The sequence below is a fragment of the Phoca vitulina genome, unplaced genomic scaffold (assembly GCF_004348235.1).
Source record: "Phoca vitulina isolate PV1807 unplaced genomic scaffold, GSC_HSeal_1.0 scaffold46, whole genome shotgun sequence".
NCBI lineage: Eukaryota > Metazoa > Chordata > Mammalia > Carnivora > Phocidae > Phoca > Phoca vitulina.
The window spans coordinates 6834458-6847197 of NW_022589749.1; the positions used below are offsets into that span (position 1 = coordinate 6834458).

Here is a 12740-nt window from a genome sequence, read left to right on the forward strand (position 1 = left end):
CCTGTATGATTTCTAGCAATTTTGCGTTGGAATCTTTAGGGTTTTCCACATAGAGTATGGAGTCATCTGCAAAGAGTGAGAGTTTGACTTCTTTGCCGATTCAGATGCCTTTATTTCTTTTTGTTGTCTGATTGCTGAGGCGAGGCCTTCTAGTACTATGTTAACAACAGTGGTGATAGTGGACATCCCTGCTGTGTTCCTGACAGTAGGGAAAAGCTCTCAGATTTTCCCCATTGAGGATGATATTCGCTGTGGGCTTTTGTATATGGCTTTTATGATACTGAGGTATGTTCCCTCTATCCCTACACTGTGAAGAGTTTTAACCAAGAAAGGATGCCATACTTTGTCAAATGCTTTTTCTGCATCTATTGAGAGGATCATATGGTTCTTTTCCTTTCTCTTATTAACGTGGTGTAGATTTGTGCATGTTGAACCACCCTTGCAGCCCAGGAATAAATCCCATTTGGTCGTGGTGAATAATCCTTTTAATGGACTGTTGAATCCTCTTGGCTAGTATTTTGGTGAGAATTTTTATATCCATGTTCATCAGGGATATTTGTTTATAATTCTCCTTTTTGGTGGGGCCTTGGTCTGGTTTTGGAATCAAGGTAATGCCGGCCTCATAGAAAGAATTTGGAAGTTTTCCTTCCATTCCTATTTTTTGAAACAGCTTCAGAAGAATAGGTATTAGTTCTTTTTTTTTTAAGATTTTATTTATTTATTCATAAGAGACAGAGAGAGAGAGGCAGAGGGAGAAGCAGGCTCCCTACTGAGCAGGGAGCCTGATGCAGGACTCGAACCCAGGACCCTGGGATCATGACCTGAGCCAAAGGCAGATGCTTAACGACTGAGCCACCCAGGCGCCCCTGTCTTCTATGCTTTTTGCAAACCCAGCTAGTATCCTTATAATCATTATTCTGAACTCTGGTTCTGACATATTACTTACGGCCATACTGATTAGGTCCCTGACAGTCAGTACTGCCTCTTGTTCTCTTTTTTGAAGTGAGTTTTTCTGTCTTGTTATATTTGCAGGAAGTGTTCGCTTTTCTATTTGTAGAGTTGCATCAATTCTTTTCTTAGATCTCTGGTTGAGTTCGCAGGTGTTCAGAATGATTTGATAGCTATCTAGCTGAATTCCTGGGACCAGACAAAACTAAGGTCTCCTACTCCTCTGCCATCCTGGACTCCTCTGGGATTTTTTTTCTATCCTGTTTTTTAAACGAGTTTGTAATATGTATCTATATTTATGGATTCATAATGTATATGAATCCACTATTATAATACAATAGTTATATTGTATATGTATATATATGCATATATAATCACAAAGATTATATATATTTGTGACTTAATTTTTTCTCTTAATATGTAGTGAATACCCCAGACCAGCATTTTTGTCCAATACAAATATAATGTGAGCCATATATGTAGTATTAAAGGTTATAGTATTCACACTTAAAAAAGTAAAAAGAGGTGAAATCAGTGCAAATATGTTTACCCCTATATATCAAGATATTATCATTCAACACATAATCAAAATTATTGAGAATTAAAATTAATGAGATATCTTACATTCTTTTTTTTCTTATTAAGCTTTCAAAGTCCAATGTGTATTTTACCCTTACAGCACATCTTAATGTGATGTGGCTACATTTCCAGTGCTCCATAACCACATTTGGCTAATGCTACTGTACTTGACAGCACACTTAGATGTAAGTCATTCTTTCCCATAGCTATATAATATTCTGTAGAAGGGATATACATTTTTTAGTCTATTTCTATGTTAATGGACATTCAAATTATTTCTAGGATTTGGGGGTGGGGAGTTGTACTGAAAATAGTGTTTCCATGAACTCTCTCTTTTTTTTTAAAGATTTTATTTATTTATTTGACAGAGAGAGACACAGCGGGAGAGGGAACACAAGCAGGGGGAGTGGGAGAGGGAGAAGCAGGCGTCCGGCTGAGCAGGGAGCCCGATGTGGGGCTCGATCCCAGGACCCTGAGATCATGACCCGAGCCGAAGGCAGATGCCTAATGACTGAGCCACCCAGGCACCCTTCTTTATTTTTTTTAAGATTTTATTTTTGGGGCACCTGGGTGGCTCAGTCGGTTAAGTGTCTGCCTTCGGCTCATGTCATGATCCCGGGGTCCTGGGATTGAAACCCGCATTGGGCTCCCTGCTCAGCAGGAGGCCTGCTTCTCCCTCTCCCACTCCCCCAGTTTGTGTTCCTTCTCTCACTGTGTCTCTCTCTGTCAAATAAATAAATAAATAATCTTAAAAAAAGATTTTATTTTTAAGTAATCTCTACACCCAACATGGGGCTCAAATTCACAACCCCAAGATCGAGTCCCATGCTCTATCAACTGAGCCAGCCAGGCACCCCTTTGTGAACTTTCTTTCTTTTTATTTTTTTAAAAGATTTTATTTATTTATTTGAGAGAGAGAGAGAGAAAGAACGATTCGGTGGAGGGGCAGATGGAGAGGGAGGAGCAGACTCCCTGCTGAGCAGGGAGCCTGACATGGGGCTCAATCCCAAGACCCTGGAATCATGACCTGAGTGGAAGGTAGATGCTTAACCGACTGAGCCAGGCGCTCCTTTCTTTCTTTCTTTTTTTTTTTTAGATTTATTCATTTGAGAGAGAGAGAGGGAGAGAAAGTGATTGGGTTAGGGGCAGAGGAAGAGAATCTTCAAGCAGACTCCCAGCTGAGTGCAGAGCCCGACACAGAGCTCAATCTCATGACCCATGAGATCATGACCTGAGCCAAAACCAAGAGTTGGATGCTTAACCAACTGAGACACCCAGGCGCACTCCCGTGAACTTTTTATTGAGAAAATTGAGTGAATGAGTGAATCATATTTGGTCTTAACTTAGGGAGGTATTATCAATGTTGTCAATATCATTCCCATTTTATATATTTTTTAAAGATTTTATTTATTTATTTGAGAGAGAGAGAGAGAGAGCACGAGCGGGGGGGGGCAGAGGGCGAGGGAGAAGCCGACTCCACGCTGAGCACGGAGCCCAACGTGGGGCTTCATCCCAGGACCCCAAGATCATGACCTGAGCAGAAGGCAGACACTTAACTGACTGAGCCAGCCAGGCAACCCCCCATCCCATCCGCATTTTATAAACAAGAAAACTCATGTGCAGAAGCTTATCGTAAGATCATATATCAAGTGAGCTCCAGGTTACAAGGTCAGTACTCTCTCTGCAGCACAACTGTCTGCTGATTTTCTGTCTTTCTGTGGCACCAAGAAGTAGGATTCAATGTATCTGTGTGACATTGGATAAATCATTTATTATAAACGAGTTTCAGTTCTTTCATCTTAAATTCCTACTTCAAGGGTACCTGAATGGCTCAGTTGGTCGAGGATTCAAGGGTACCTTAATGGCTCAGTTGGTCTCTTGATTTTGGCTCAGATCATGATCTCGGGTCGTGGGATGGAGCCCCGCTTGGAGCCCCATGTGGGACTTTGCACTCAGCGTGGAGTCTGCTGGTCCCTCTCCCTTCCTCTCTGCCCCTGCCCCCAAAATAATAAATAAATAAAATCTTTAAAAAAAATTCCTACCTCACAGTGAGGTTGCCCTGAGTCTTAAAATGATTTAGTGTCTGCAAAAATGTCTGCTTTGCAATTAATGAAGCACTGAGCAAATTTAAGAACATTTTATATATGACAAAACTAGGTGCTTGATAATAAAGTTTACTTTATAACTAATATGTTGACAATATTTTGTCCAAGTAATGAAGGGTAAATTTTGCAGTACCACAACGAAACACAAGAGGGTGTTCATTTATGTTTTTATTTCAATGGCTGGTCATTTAACAAATACATTGGTGTATTTACTATGTGAGTTTATGAAATTGTTAATTTTTTTAGGGGCTTAAGTGAGCAACTCTGCACTTCATTCATTCCAGTACATGTTCTTTTTTTTCTTTTTTCCAATACATTTTCTGAAGTAGCTGTTTCTAGGAGGTGTTTTGCTCAGGAGGCTGAACAAGTAAAGCTGCTGACACTTCCATTCTTAAAAAAAGAGCAGTGCCCAAGCTTTTCCTTGGGAATATTACAGGCTTGGACAGTGAATAATCGTACACTGGCATAAAATGCAGCCTATTAGGATCACACTCATCCTTAATTTGTATGGAAGGAAGACAGACTCGTTTAGAACCCACATGTTTCAGCAAGCATAGCCAGTCTGCATTCACTGTAGTCTGAAAGGATCCACGGAAATCTTTGAGGCCTTCGGAGATCACTATATTTGTATCTTCAGTCATCCAGAATGGGAAAAGGCTACATGATTCCCAGGGAACACAGCCACAAAGCAGAAAATCAAGGTGAAGAAAATCAAGGTGAAAAGCTCTCACCACCAGGAACAAGCAAATGAAAGAGAACGGAAAATTCAAGCCAAAAGGTGTCACATATGTGGATATGTTGCCTTAAGGGCTTGAATGCAGTAAAAAAACTGTAAGATATAGTGTTTTGTTTATTTTGCAAAGGTAATAAGTATTCTTCTTCTTAATTCTAATATGAGCAAAGAACTCTCTTATTCATCTTCATTTGTCATCTTTTTAATCTTTTTATATGGATGGTTAAAAGTGCAATCTCTGAAATCAGATCCATGTTATGAATAAGTTACTCAACCTCTTTGAGCCCCAAAGTCCTCATAACAGTATCCTTCATAGGTTGTTGAGAGGATTGAATGAGATAAAGGAAGGCACGTAACACTGTTCTAACCACATAGCATACAATATTGTTTTTATTATCCCCAGTACACAAACATTAGCAGAATATTTGGCATCTAGTAGGATCTCACCAACAACTATGATGTTGATGTTGATGACAGTGGTGTCATGCTTGGGGGCAGGTGGTGATGACAAAAACTAACATTTACCTAGCACTTACCGTGCATCAAATACTGTTCTTCGTGATTTTGTCTATAGTGACTTATTTAATCTTCCCAACAACACTGTGGGGCAGGGAATATTGTTTTTTCTTTTTCTTTTTTAAAGATTTTATTTATTTATTTGACAGAGAGAGACACAGCGAGAGAGGGAACACAAGCAGGGGGAGTGGGAGAGGGAGAAGCAGACTCCCCACTGAGCAGGGAGCCCGACGCGAGGCTCGATCCCAGGACCCTGGGATCATGACCTGAGCTGAAGGCAGATGTTTAAGGACTGAGCCACCCAGGCGCCCTGTTTTTTCTTTTTTAAGGTTTTATTTATTTATTTGAGAGAGAGAGAGAAAACATCAATGAGCATGCGTGCCACGAGCACGGGTAGGGACAGAGGGAGAGGAAGAAGAGAAGACTCCTGCCTGAGCAGGAAGCCCCGCACAAGGCTCCATCCCAGGACCCTGAGATCATGACCTGAGTCGAAGGCAGATGCTTAACTGAATGAGCCACCAAGGTGCCCCGGCAGGTAATATTGTTATCCTCATTTTAGAAATGAAGAAACTGGGGGTGCCTGGGTGGCTCAGTTGGTTAAGTGTCTGACTTTTGATTTCAGCTTAGGTCATGATCTCAGGGTCATGGGATCGAGCCCATGTGGAGCTTCCTGCTCAGTGGGGTGTCTGCTTCTCCCTCTCCCTTTGCTCCTCCCCCAGCTCATGCTCTCGCCCTCAAATAAATAAATTAAATTAAATCTTAAAAAAAAAAGAAGAAATGAAGAAAGGAGTACAACACCTGAAACTAATGTAACATTGTGTGTCAACTATACTTTGATAAATAAAATAAAGTAAAAGGAAACTTCCAAAAGAGAAGAAATGAAATGAAGTACAAAGTAGCCAGAAATGCTTGTAGAATGGATGAACAACAATCCTCTTATATGTTTCCATGCCTCTTGCATTTATTCTTCCAATTACCACTTTCACCTGCCAAATTTGTATTTAGCCTTCCAAATCCAACACAAAACCTAACTCTTTCGCAAAACTTTCCAAAATCTCCCAGAAGAAATAGCTTATAATTATTCATTTTTTTTCTGTTTGTTTTTCCTTTGATTGTGTGTTTTTTGAGAGCAAGAATATATTTTATTCATTTTATTTTTTAAAAAGATTTTATTTTAAGTAATCTCTACACCCAATGTGGGGCTCGACCTCATCAACCCCAAGATCAAGAGTTACATGCTCTACCAACTGAACCAGCCAGGCACCCCTATTTTACTTATTTTAATTCTATCTTTTCTGACTCTTTGCCATTGAGCACAGGCTATAGTCTGGGATATAGGCATTAAGTTAACTGCAGAGAAAACGTCCATGGAAGGTTCCCAACTAGCCTTTCATAGGAAAGATTTCACTTTATTTGGAGATTTGGTCTTTCATCTCTCTCTCCCTTCTTATATTGAAAATGGTAGTCCTTTCTAATGTCCTTAGTAAGCAAAATAAAAAGCTGTAATTTATGTTGGCTTCCAAAAATATTTTGAGAATTTTATTGTTCTATAAAGTGAAACATTTCCAAATTGTTCTTCGCTTTTGCCTCTTAGAAGAAGAAATAGCTCTCCATGGGGGGGGGGGGGGGTGTCTGTCAAAGGAGGGGAAACTACATTTCCCATAATGCCCCAGATCCGGAAGGAAGTGAGACTCAACACCTCCCGTGATTCCTTATAGACCGGAAGCCGGGACCTTAGTTCTCTTTCCCATCTTGCAAGGTAAGAATGGCGGGTCCGCCGTGGAAGACTCGGTATCGGGATCCCCAATCCTTTGCCATCCGTATCAGGAGGGTGTCAAGTGGACACCTGCAGGGGTCGGACATGCTCCGGGTCAACTGAGAGGCCTCCCAAACGCTTCATTTATCTCGCCGGGGTTTGCGCAGGGGCACGAAGAGGGTGAGGTGGAGCGCCGAAGAGGCTCCGGAGCTCCCGGCTGCTTGCCACCCTCCTGGGCTGGGGATACAGGGCCCTTCTGGGGATCCGTAGCGGGGTGGTGGGGCCGCAGGGACCAGGATGACGGCGCGCGCTCCGGAATCCCGGGTTCGGGTTCCAAAAGACACCGCTGAGTTTGTTTGAGCCACGTTGAGCTTTGGGGCTGAGGCCAAACGCTACTTTGCCTTCTTCCCACGTCCGCGACCGGAAGTCGCCTCTTGGCTTTGCGCTTTTCAGTCTGGCCTGAGTTTGGGCTGGATGTTAGTGTGTTCTCGACTCCTAGCGCCGAATTTCTGGAATGAGACAGCAGGCTGAAAAGCGCAAAAGTCCTGGAAGCAAACGGTTTCAGGGTCCCTCCTCGCTGCTTCATAGCTGTGGCAGTTTGTTAAGATTTCCACAAAACCGGAATAGTGGACGAATGGAATAGGGACTTCAGACCACTAAATATTTAGCAAACAGATGTAAGATCTCTTCAGATTCTTACAAATTAGCCACTCTGAGGGTTATTGCAGATGCGTGTGGTTTGGGATCTTAAGGGGAGGGATGAAAGGATGTTACAGCTACTTGGGGAGAGAGGGTGAGGGTTCGTCGTCTCGGAAGCCTATCAATGTGCTGTTTAGACATTGCTTTGTCATGGGATAATTGGTGAAATACGTTTCTTTTTATTTTAATGTGTGTACTGATAGATGGCGGGCGAAAAAGCTGAGAAGCCGGATACTAAGGAGAAGAAACCTGAAGCTAAGAAGGCTGATGCCGGTGGCAAGGCTAAGAAGGGTAACCCCAAGGCTAAAACGCCAAAGAAGGGGAAGCCCCACTGCAGCCGAAACCCTGTACTTGTCAGAGGAATTGGCAGATATTCCCGATCGGCTATGTATTCCAGAAAGGCCATGTACAAGAGGAAGTATTCGGCAGCTAAATCCAGGGTGAGGGATGAGGAGAATCGCTGACCGTGACTTAGGTCTTCACCTTAGAAATTTTTGTCTGCCTCTGACTTGGATGCATTTGTGTCCTGATAGGTTGAAAAGAAAAAGAAGGAGAAAGTTCTTGCTACCGTCACAAAACCAGTTGGTGGTGACAAGAATGGTGGTACCCGAGTGGTTAAACTTCGCAAAATGGTAAGATTTGGAAGAGACTGTAAACGGGAAGCCTGATTGCCGAATACAGTGAGGGGTTTTTTGTGTTCTCAGGTTTTAGAAGTTTGTATTGGCCAGAGAATTACTAATGGAGGATTCTGGGTTTACAGCCAGGCCTCGTAAATATTTGTTGTTTGATCTTAAGTAGAGTTGCTTTTCTGCGCTTTCGTGTCTTTGCCTGTAGAGCAGGAATAAAGGTCTGCCCCACAGTGTGGTGAGAGTTAAGAGGGGCATGAATTCTCAGGTGCTGCCAGGCCTGTAGAACCGCTGCGTACCAGAGCGCTGTTGCTTGGCTCCTCTGTCCCGCACAAGACCCAACACTTCCTCAGCGTTTGCTCTCTAATTTCCGTTAGGAAAATATTCCCAGATGTATTATGGTCATCACAGTTGAAAACTACTGCCCCGGAGGGAAAGTGGCGCTTCGATTCCTCGTCACCGTTTTTGTGGGCTGGTTTTTCTATTAGGAACTAATGTTTGTGGTCAGAGCAGGAGGTTATTGTGAGTTACTTGTCATACACTTAATAGTCTTAGTGTGGGGTCCTGTTTTTACAATAAATGAACTGGTCGTCCTGACCTGAGCTGTGTTTTGTTTTTCTTTGTGCATGACGTGGTAGTGATGTACGTTAACGTGGAGGATGTGAATACAATGGAAAAACAAGCCGTGCCTCCTTCATAATCTCCAAAATATGTGTCAGACATGTTTCTGGAGAAGTACAGTTAAGGTTAAGGTCAGGGAGCCCAGGAGAGCTTGAGAATCACTGCTATACCACAGTGTGTGATGGTAGGACAGTGTATGAGAGCTTGTCGTCTAATTCCAAAGTTTGGTTTAATCCCAAGTCTACAAAGGTAACTTGCTTGATGCTTTCTTTTTTTCTTTTTTTTTAAGATTTTATTTAATTATTAAAGAGAGAGACAGCATGAGAGGGGAGGGGGTCAGAGGGAGAAGCAGGCTCCCCGCTGAGCCAGGAGCCGGATGTGGGACTCGATCCCAGGACTCCGGGATCATGATCTGAGCCGAAGGCAGTCGCTTAACCAACTGAGCCCCCCAGGCGCCCTGCTTGATGCTTTCTGCTTTGCCTGACCACACAGCTCCTTTAGTTAAATGGATTTCCTCTTGTGTTTTGCATAGAAAGGGATAAGCGGCATTGACCTTTTCCAAATTTACTATTGACTTGGGAGAAGTGAAAATGAAATGTAACCATGTAAATCATTTAAAATAGGCGAAAAGGGTGTTGCAGGTGTCCCACTGTCACAACCAGCTCTACGAATCTGATTCGCTTGTTTAAATAAGTGGGACCTATGGATTCCTTACAGCCTAGGTATTACCCTACTGAAGATGTGCCTCGAAAGCTGTTGAGCCACGGCAAAAAACCTTTCAGTCAGCACGTGAGAAAGCTGCGAGCTAGTATCACTCCCGGGACCATTTTGATCATCCTCACTGGGCGCCACAGAGGCAAGGTGAGCAGACAGACCCGTCAGCTCGGGTGCCGAAGGTGCTTGATGATAACGTGTTCACCCTCTGGGTGGAGTTTCTTTATTTGCCTGTGGTAACTAGTTCGCAGGGGGGCTGGTGGGGAGTGGGTGTGTAACAACCAGTAGCCCAGTCACTAGCATAATGTGTTTAGTCCATAGTGTACAATAAATTATCATTTCCCGCTGGTGGGAATACTTACTACAGATGATTTAGATGTCCCTGTAACCCAAAAGTATTTATATTTTTCAGTTATTTCCTTACAATAGTTTTGCAGGGATAGAACTACTGAGTTAAAGAATGTTAATTTTTTTTATTGTTAGAAGTAATAGTTGCTCATTATAAACAAGCACACAAAAATAGTGCTCATATCCAAGGGTCGCCCCTGTTGGTAGTTTGGTATATTTGATTCCAGAGTTGCTGAGCAGATACATACTGAGAAATTTCCTTTGCCAAATTTAGAAGCCTATGATTTGATTCATTTAGAAGTCTTTTTTTTAATCACAGTGATGTCTGACATGTCTGTTTAATTTACAGAGGGTAGTTTTCCTGAAGCAACTGAGCAGTGGCTTGCTACTTGTGACCGGTAAGAAAATTCTTGGATTTTATATTTCTCTGAAATTTGGCTTAAACTTACTGACTTACTTATTTATTTAAAGATTTTATTTATTTGACAGAGAGAGACACAGCGAGAGAGGGAACACAAGCAGGGGGGAGTGGGAGAGGGAGAAGCAGGCTTCCCGCCGAGCAGGGAGCCCGATGCGGGGCTCGATCCCAGGACCCCGGGATCATGACCTAAGCCGAAGGCAGACACTTAACGACTGAGCCACCAGGCGCCCCTGAAACTTGGCATTTTTAAATGTACTTTTGCTCCCACCTACATGGAAGTTCCAGTGTTGTGAGATTATGTGCCCCATTTTATTGTCTTGCATATACCTGAGTTCTAAGGGAGCAGGTATTTAAATTTTGTGTGGCCACATAGCACCAAGTGCAGAATGGTTGCACCCCAAGGAATGATCCTGCATAAGACTTGTAATTGGTCTGCCACTTGGAACAAGAGTACATTTGCCAAACAAGTAAAAAGTGAACTGTTCATTCTGGAAAGCAGTGCTTGGTTGAAATTTGTCAGGGACCTCTGGCTTTGGCCAACATCTGTGAGTGACTGTGCTATCTCCCAGCTTGGGTGACTTAAGATTTGAGGAAGGGGGAGCCTTGGACAAACTGAGATCTTGAAAAAGTCTGGATGCTGGCTGTAAAAAGGGCAGTTTGAGATTTCTTCAGCTGAACAGAAAATTCAACACGCCAGCTTTCTTTAAATCCAAAGTCTGTTCTTAAATCTTTGCTTTCTCTTTCCCTCAGTATATTGATTTTTCCCCCCAGGACCTCTGTCCCTCAATCGAGTCCCTCTGCGTAGAACACACCAGAAATTCGTCATTGCTACTTCTACCAAAATTGATATCAGCAGTGTGAAAATCCCCAAACATCTCACTGATGCTTACTTCAAGAAGAAGAAGCTGCGTAAGCCCAGACACCAGGAGGGTGAGATCTTCGACACCGAGAAAGAGGTAAGCTTCTCTTTCTGTCTTGGCCTCTGATAGCTCCAGCTTCCCTAGGTGGGAGTGAAAACAAAGTTTTCACAAAGAAATGACAAAGAAAAGTTGTTAATAATGAGGAATATCTGGGGAATAATATCGTTCCAGATGGTGCTACATTCAGTGACTCTTAATGGCAGCTGAAAGCTCGCTCAGAATCTTTTAAGATTTTATTTGACAGTGATGGGGCGCCTGGGTGGCTCAGTCTTTAAGCGTCTGCCTTCTGCTCAGGTCATGATCCCAGGGTCCTGGGTTCGAGCCCCGCATCTGCTTCTCCCTCTCCCACTCCCCCTGCTTGTGTTCCTGCTCTCGCTGTGTCTCTCTCTCAAATAAATAAAATCTTTATAAAAAAAAAAAGATTTTACTTGAAAGTGAGAGAGAGCACAAGCAGGAGGAGCAGCAGAGGGAGAGGGAGAAGCAGGCTCCCCGCCGAGCAGGGAGCCCGATGTGGGGCTCCATCCCAGAAACCTGGGATCATGACCTGAGCCAAAGGCAGATGCTTAACCGACTGAGCCACCCAGGTGCCCCTAACTCTACTGTTCTATTGGGCATTCCCCCCAATATCCTTGTTTATCCTTTTTTTGGGAAGGGGAGGGAAAGAGAATCTTAAGCAGGCTCCATGCCCACCTCAGAGCCCCTCATGGGGCTTGATCTCACAACGCTGAGATGATGATCTGAGCCAAATAAGGCTCAGACGCTTTACTGACTGGGCCACCCAGGCTCTCGCACCCTTGTTGATCTTTGATACGTATTAAAGTAGACAAAAGGAAAAGAGCTACTTAAAAACAAGGTTATACTACTTCACAGCTCTCCAAGGAAAGGATTATCAAAATAGCCCTGGGATTGAGTACTTGTGCCCTATTTTTAAATGATTTTCTTTTCTTTTTCTCCCCCTAGAAATACGAGATTACAGAGCAGCGCAAGGTTGATCAGAAAGCTGTGGACTCGCAAATTCTGCCAAAGATCAAAGCTGTTCCTCAGCTTCAGGGCTACCTCCGCTCTGTGTTTTCTCTCACAAATGGAGTTTACCCTCACAAATTGGTGTTCTAAATTTCTTACAAAGAATGTAATTAAATAACTGATCCATTTTCTTTGTGTCTTTTAAAATTTTTATCTGCCTAGAGATGTGGTTTGACTCAGCCAGCTTGTGGGATCTGAACCTCTGCTGAGAGAAGTGGGATTTGGGAGGGTGGTACCAGCTACAGTGGGACCTCCTCCTCTGTTTTGGATCAGCATTTTATGCTTCCTTAGTGTCTGGCTTGTCATCCAGCACCCACCCGTATGAAATAGCACCATTTCCCCGGGCATCACCGAACAGGTCAGTACTGGACCATGAGGACAAGAAACAACTCTGCTTTTGAGGCCACAGACTTTTCCTTCCTTTGACGACTATCCATTTCTCCCTCGTCGGCCCAACTCCTAATCATTGCTGTTAGTCTTGTGTATCTAGTTTTTTATAAGCATACACAGCAAATGAGTATAATGATTTACTGTCTCTTTTTTTTTTTTTTTTTTTTTTTTTAAGCCAAAAACCTTGTGTGCTATACATACTGTTAACAGATCACAGTCTGTTTTCGGCACTCCGTAAAGTCCATTTTCACTGATGCCCAGGGTAGCGTACCATTAGATGGATATTTGGGTTTCCATCATTTGTTAATTGTATACAAAGTAGTAAATTCAAGTGTGCACAC

The 12740-nt window shown here is 43.0% G+C and overlaps 1 protein-coding gene across 2 annotated transcripts; it reads left to right on the forward strand.

The window, feature by feature from the left end:
- The first annotated feature begins 6579 nt into the window (after positions 1-6579).
- On the forward strand, positions 6580-12139 carry RPL6 (ribosomal protein L6). 2 transcript variants are annotated; one of them, XM_032431461.1, is made up of 7 exons: positions 6580-6640; positions 7540-7776; positions 7870-7968; positions 9301-9444; positions 9995-10043; positions 10838-11022; positions 11947-12139. In XM_032431461.1, the coding sequence occupies exons 2-7, from the start codon at positions 7540-7542 to the stop codon at positions 12097-12099; spliced, it is 867 nt and encodes a 288-aa protein (XP_032287352.1). In that variant the 5' UTR covers positions 6580-6640; the 3' UTR covers positions 12100-12139. The 2 variants fall into 2 exon arrangements, with proteins under 2 accessions (XP_032287352.1, XP_032287353.1); XM_032431462.1 differs by lacking the exon at positions 6580-6640 and adding an exon at positions 6647-6817.
- The last annotated feature ends 601 nt before the right edge of the window (positions 12140-12740 follow it).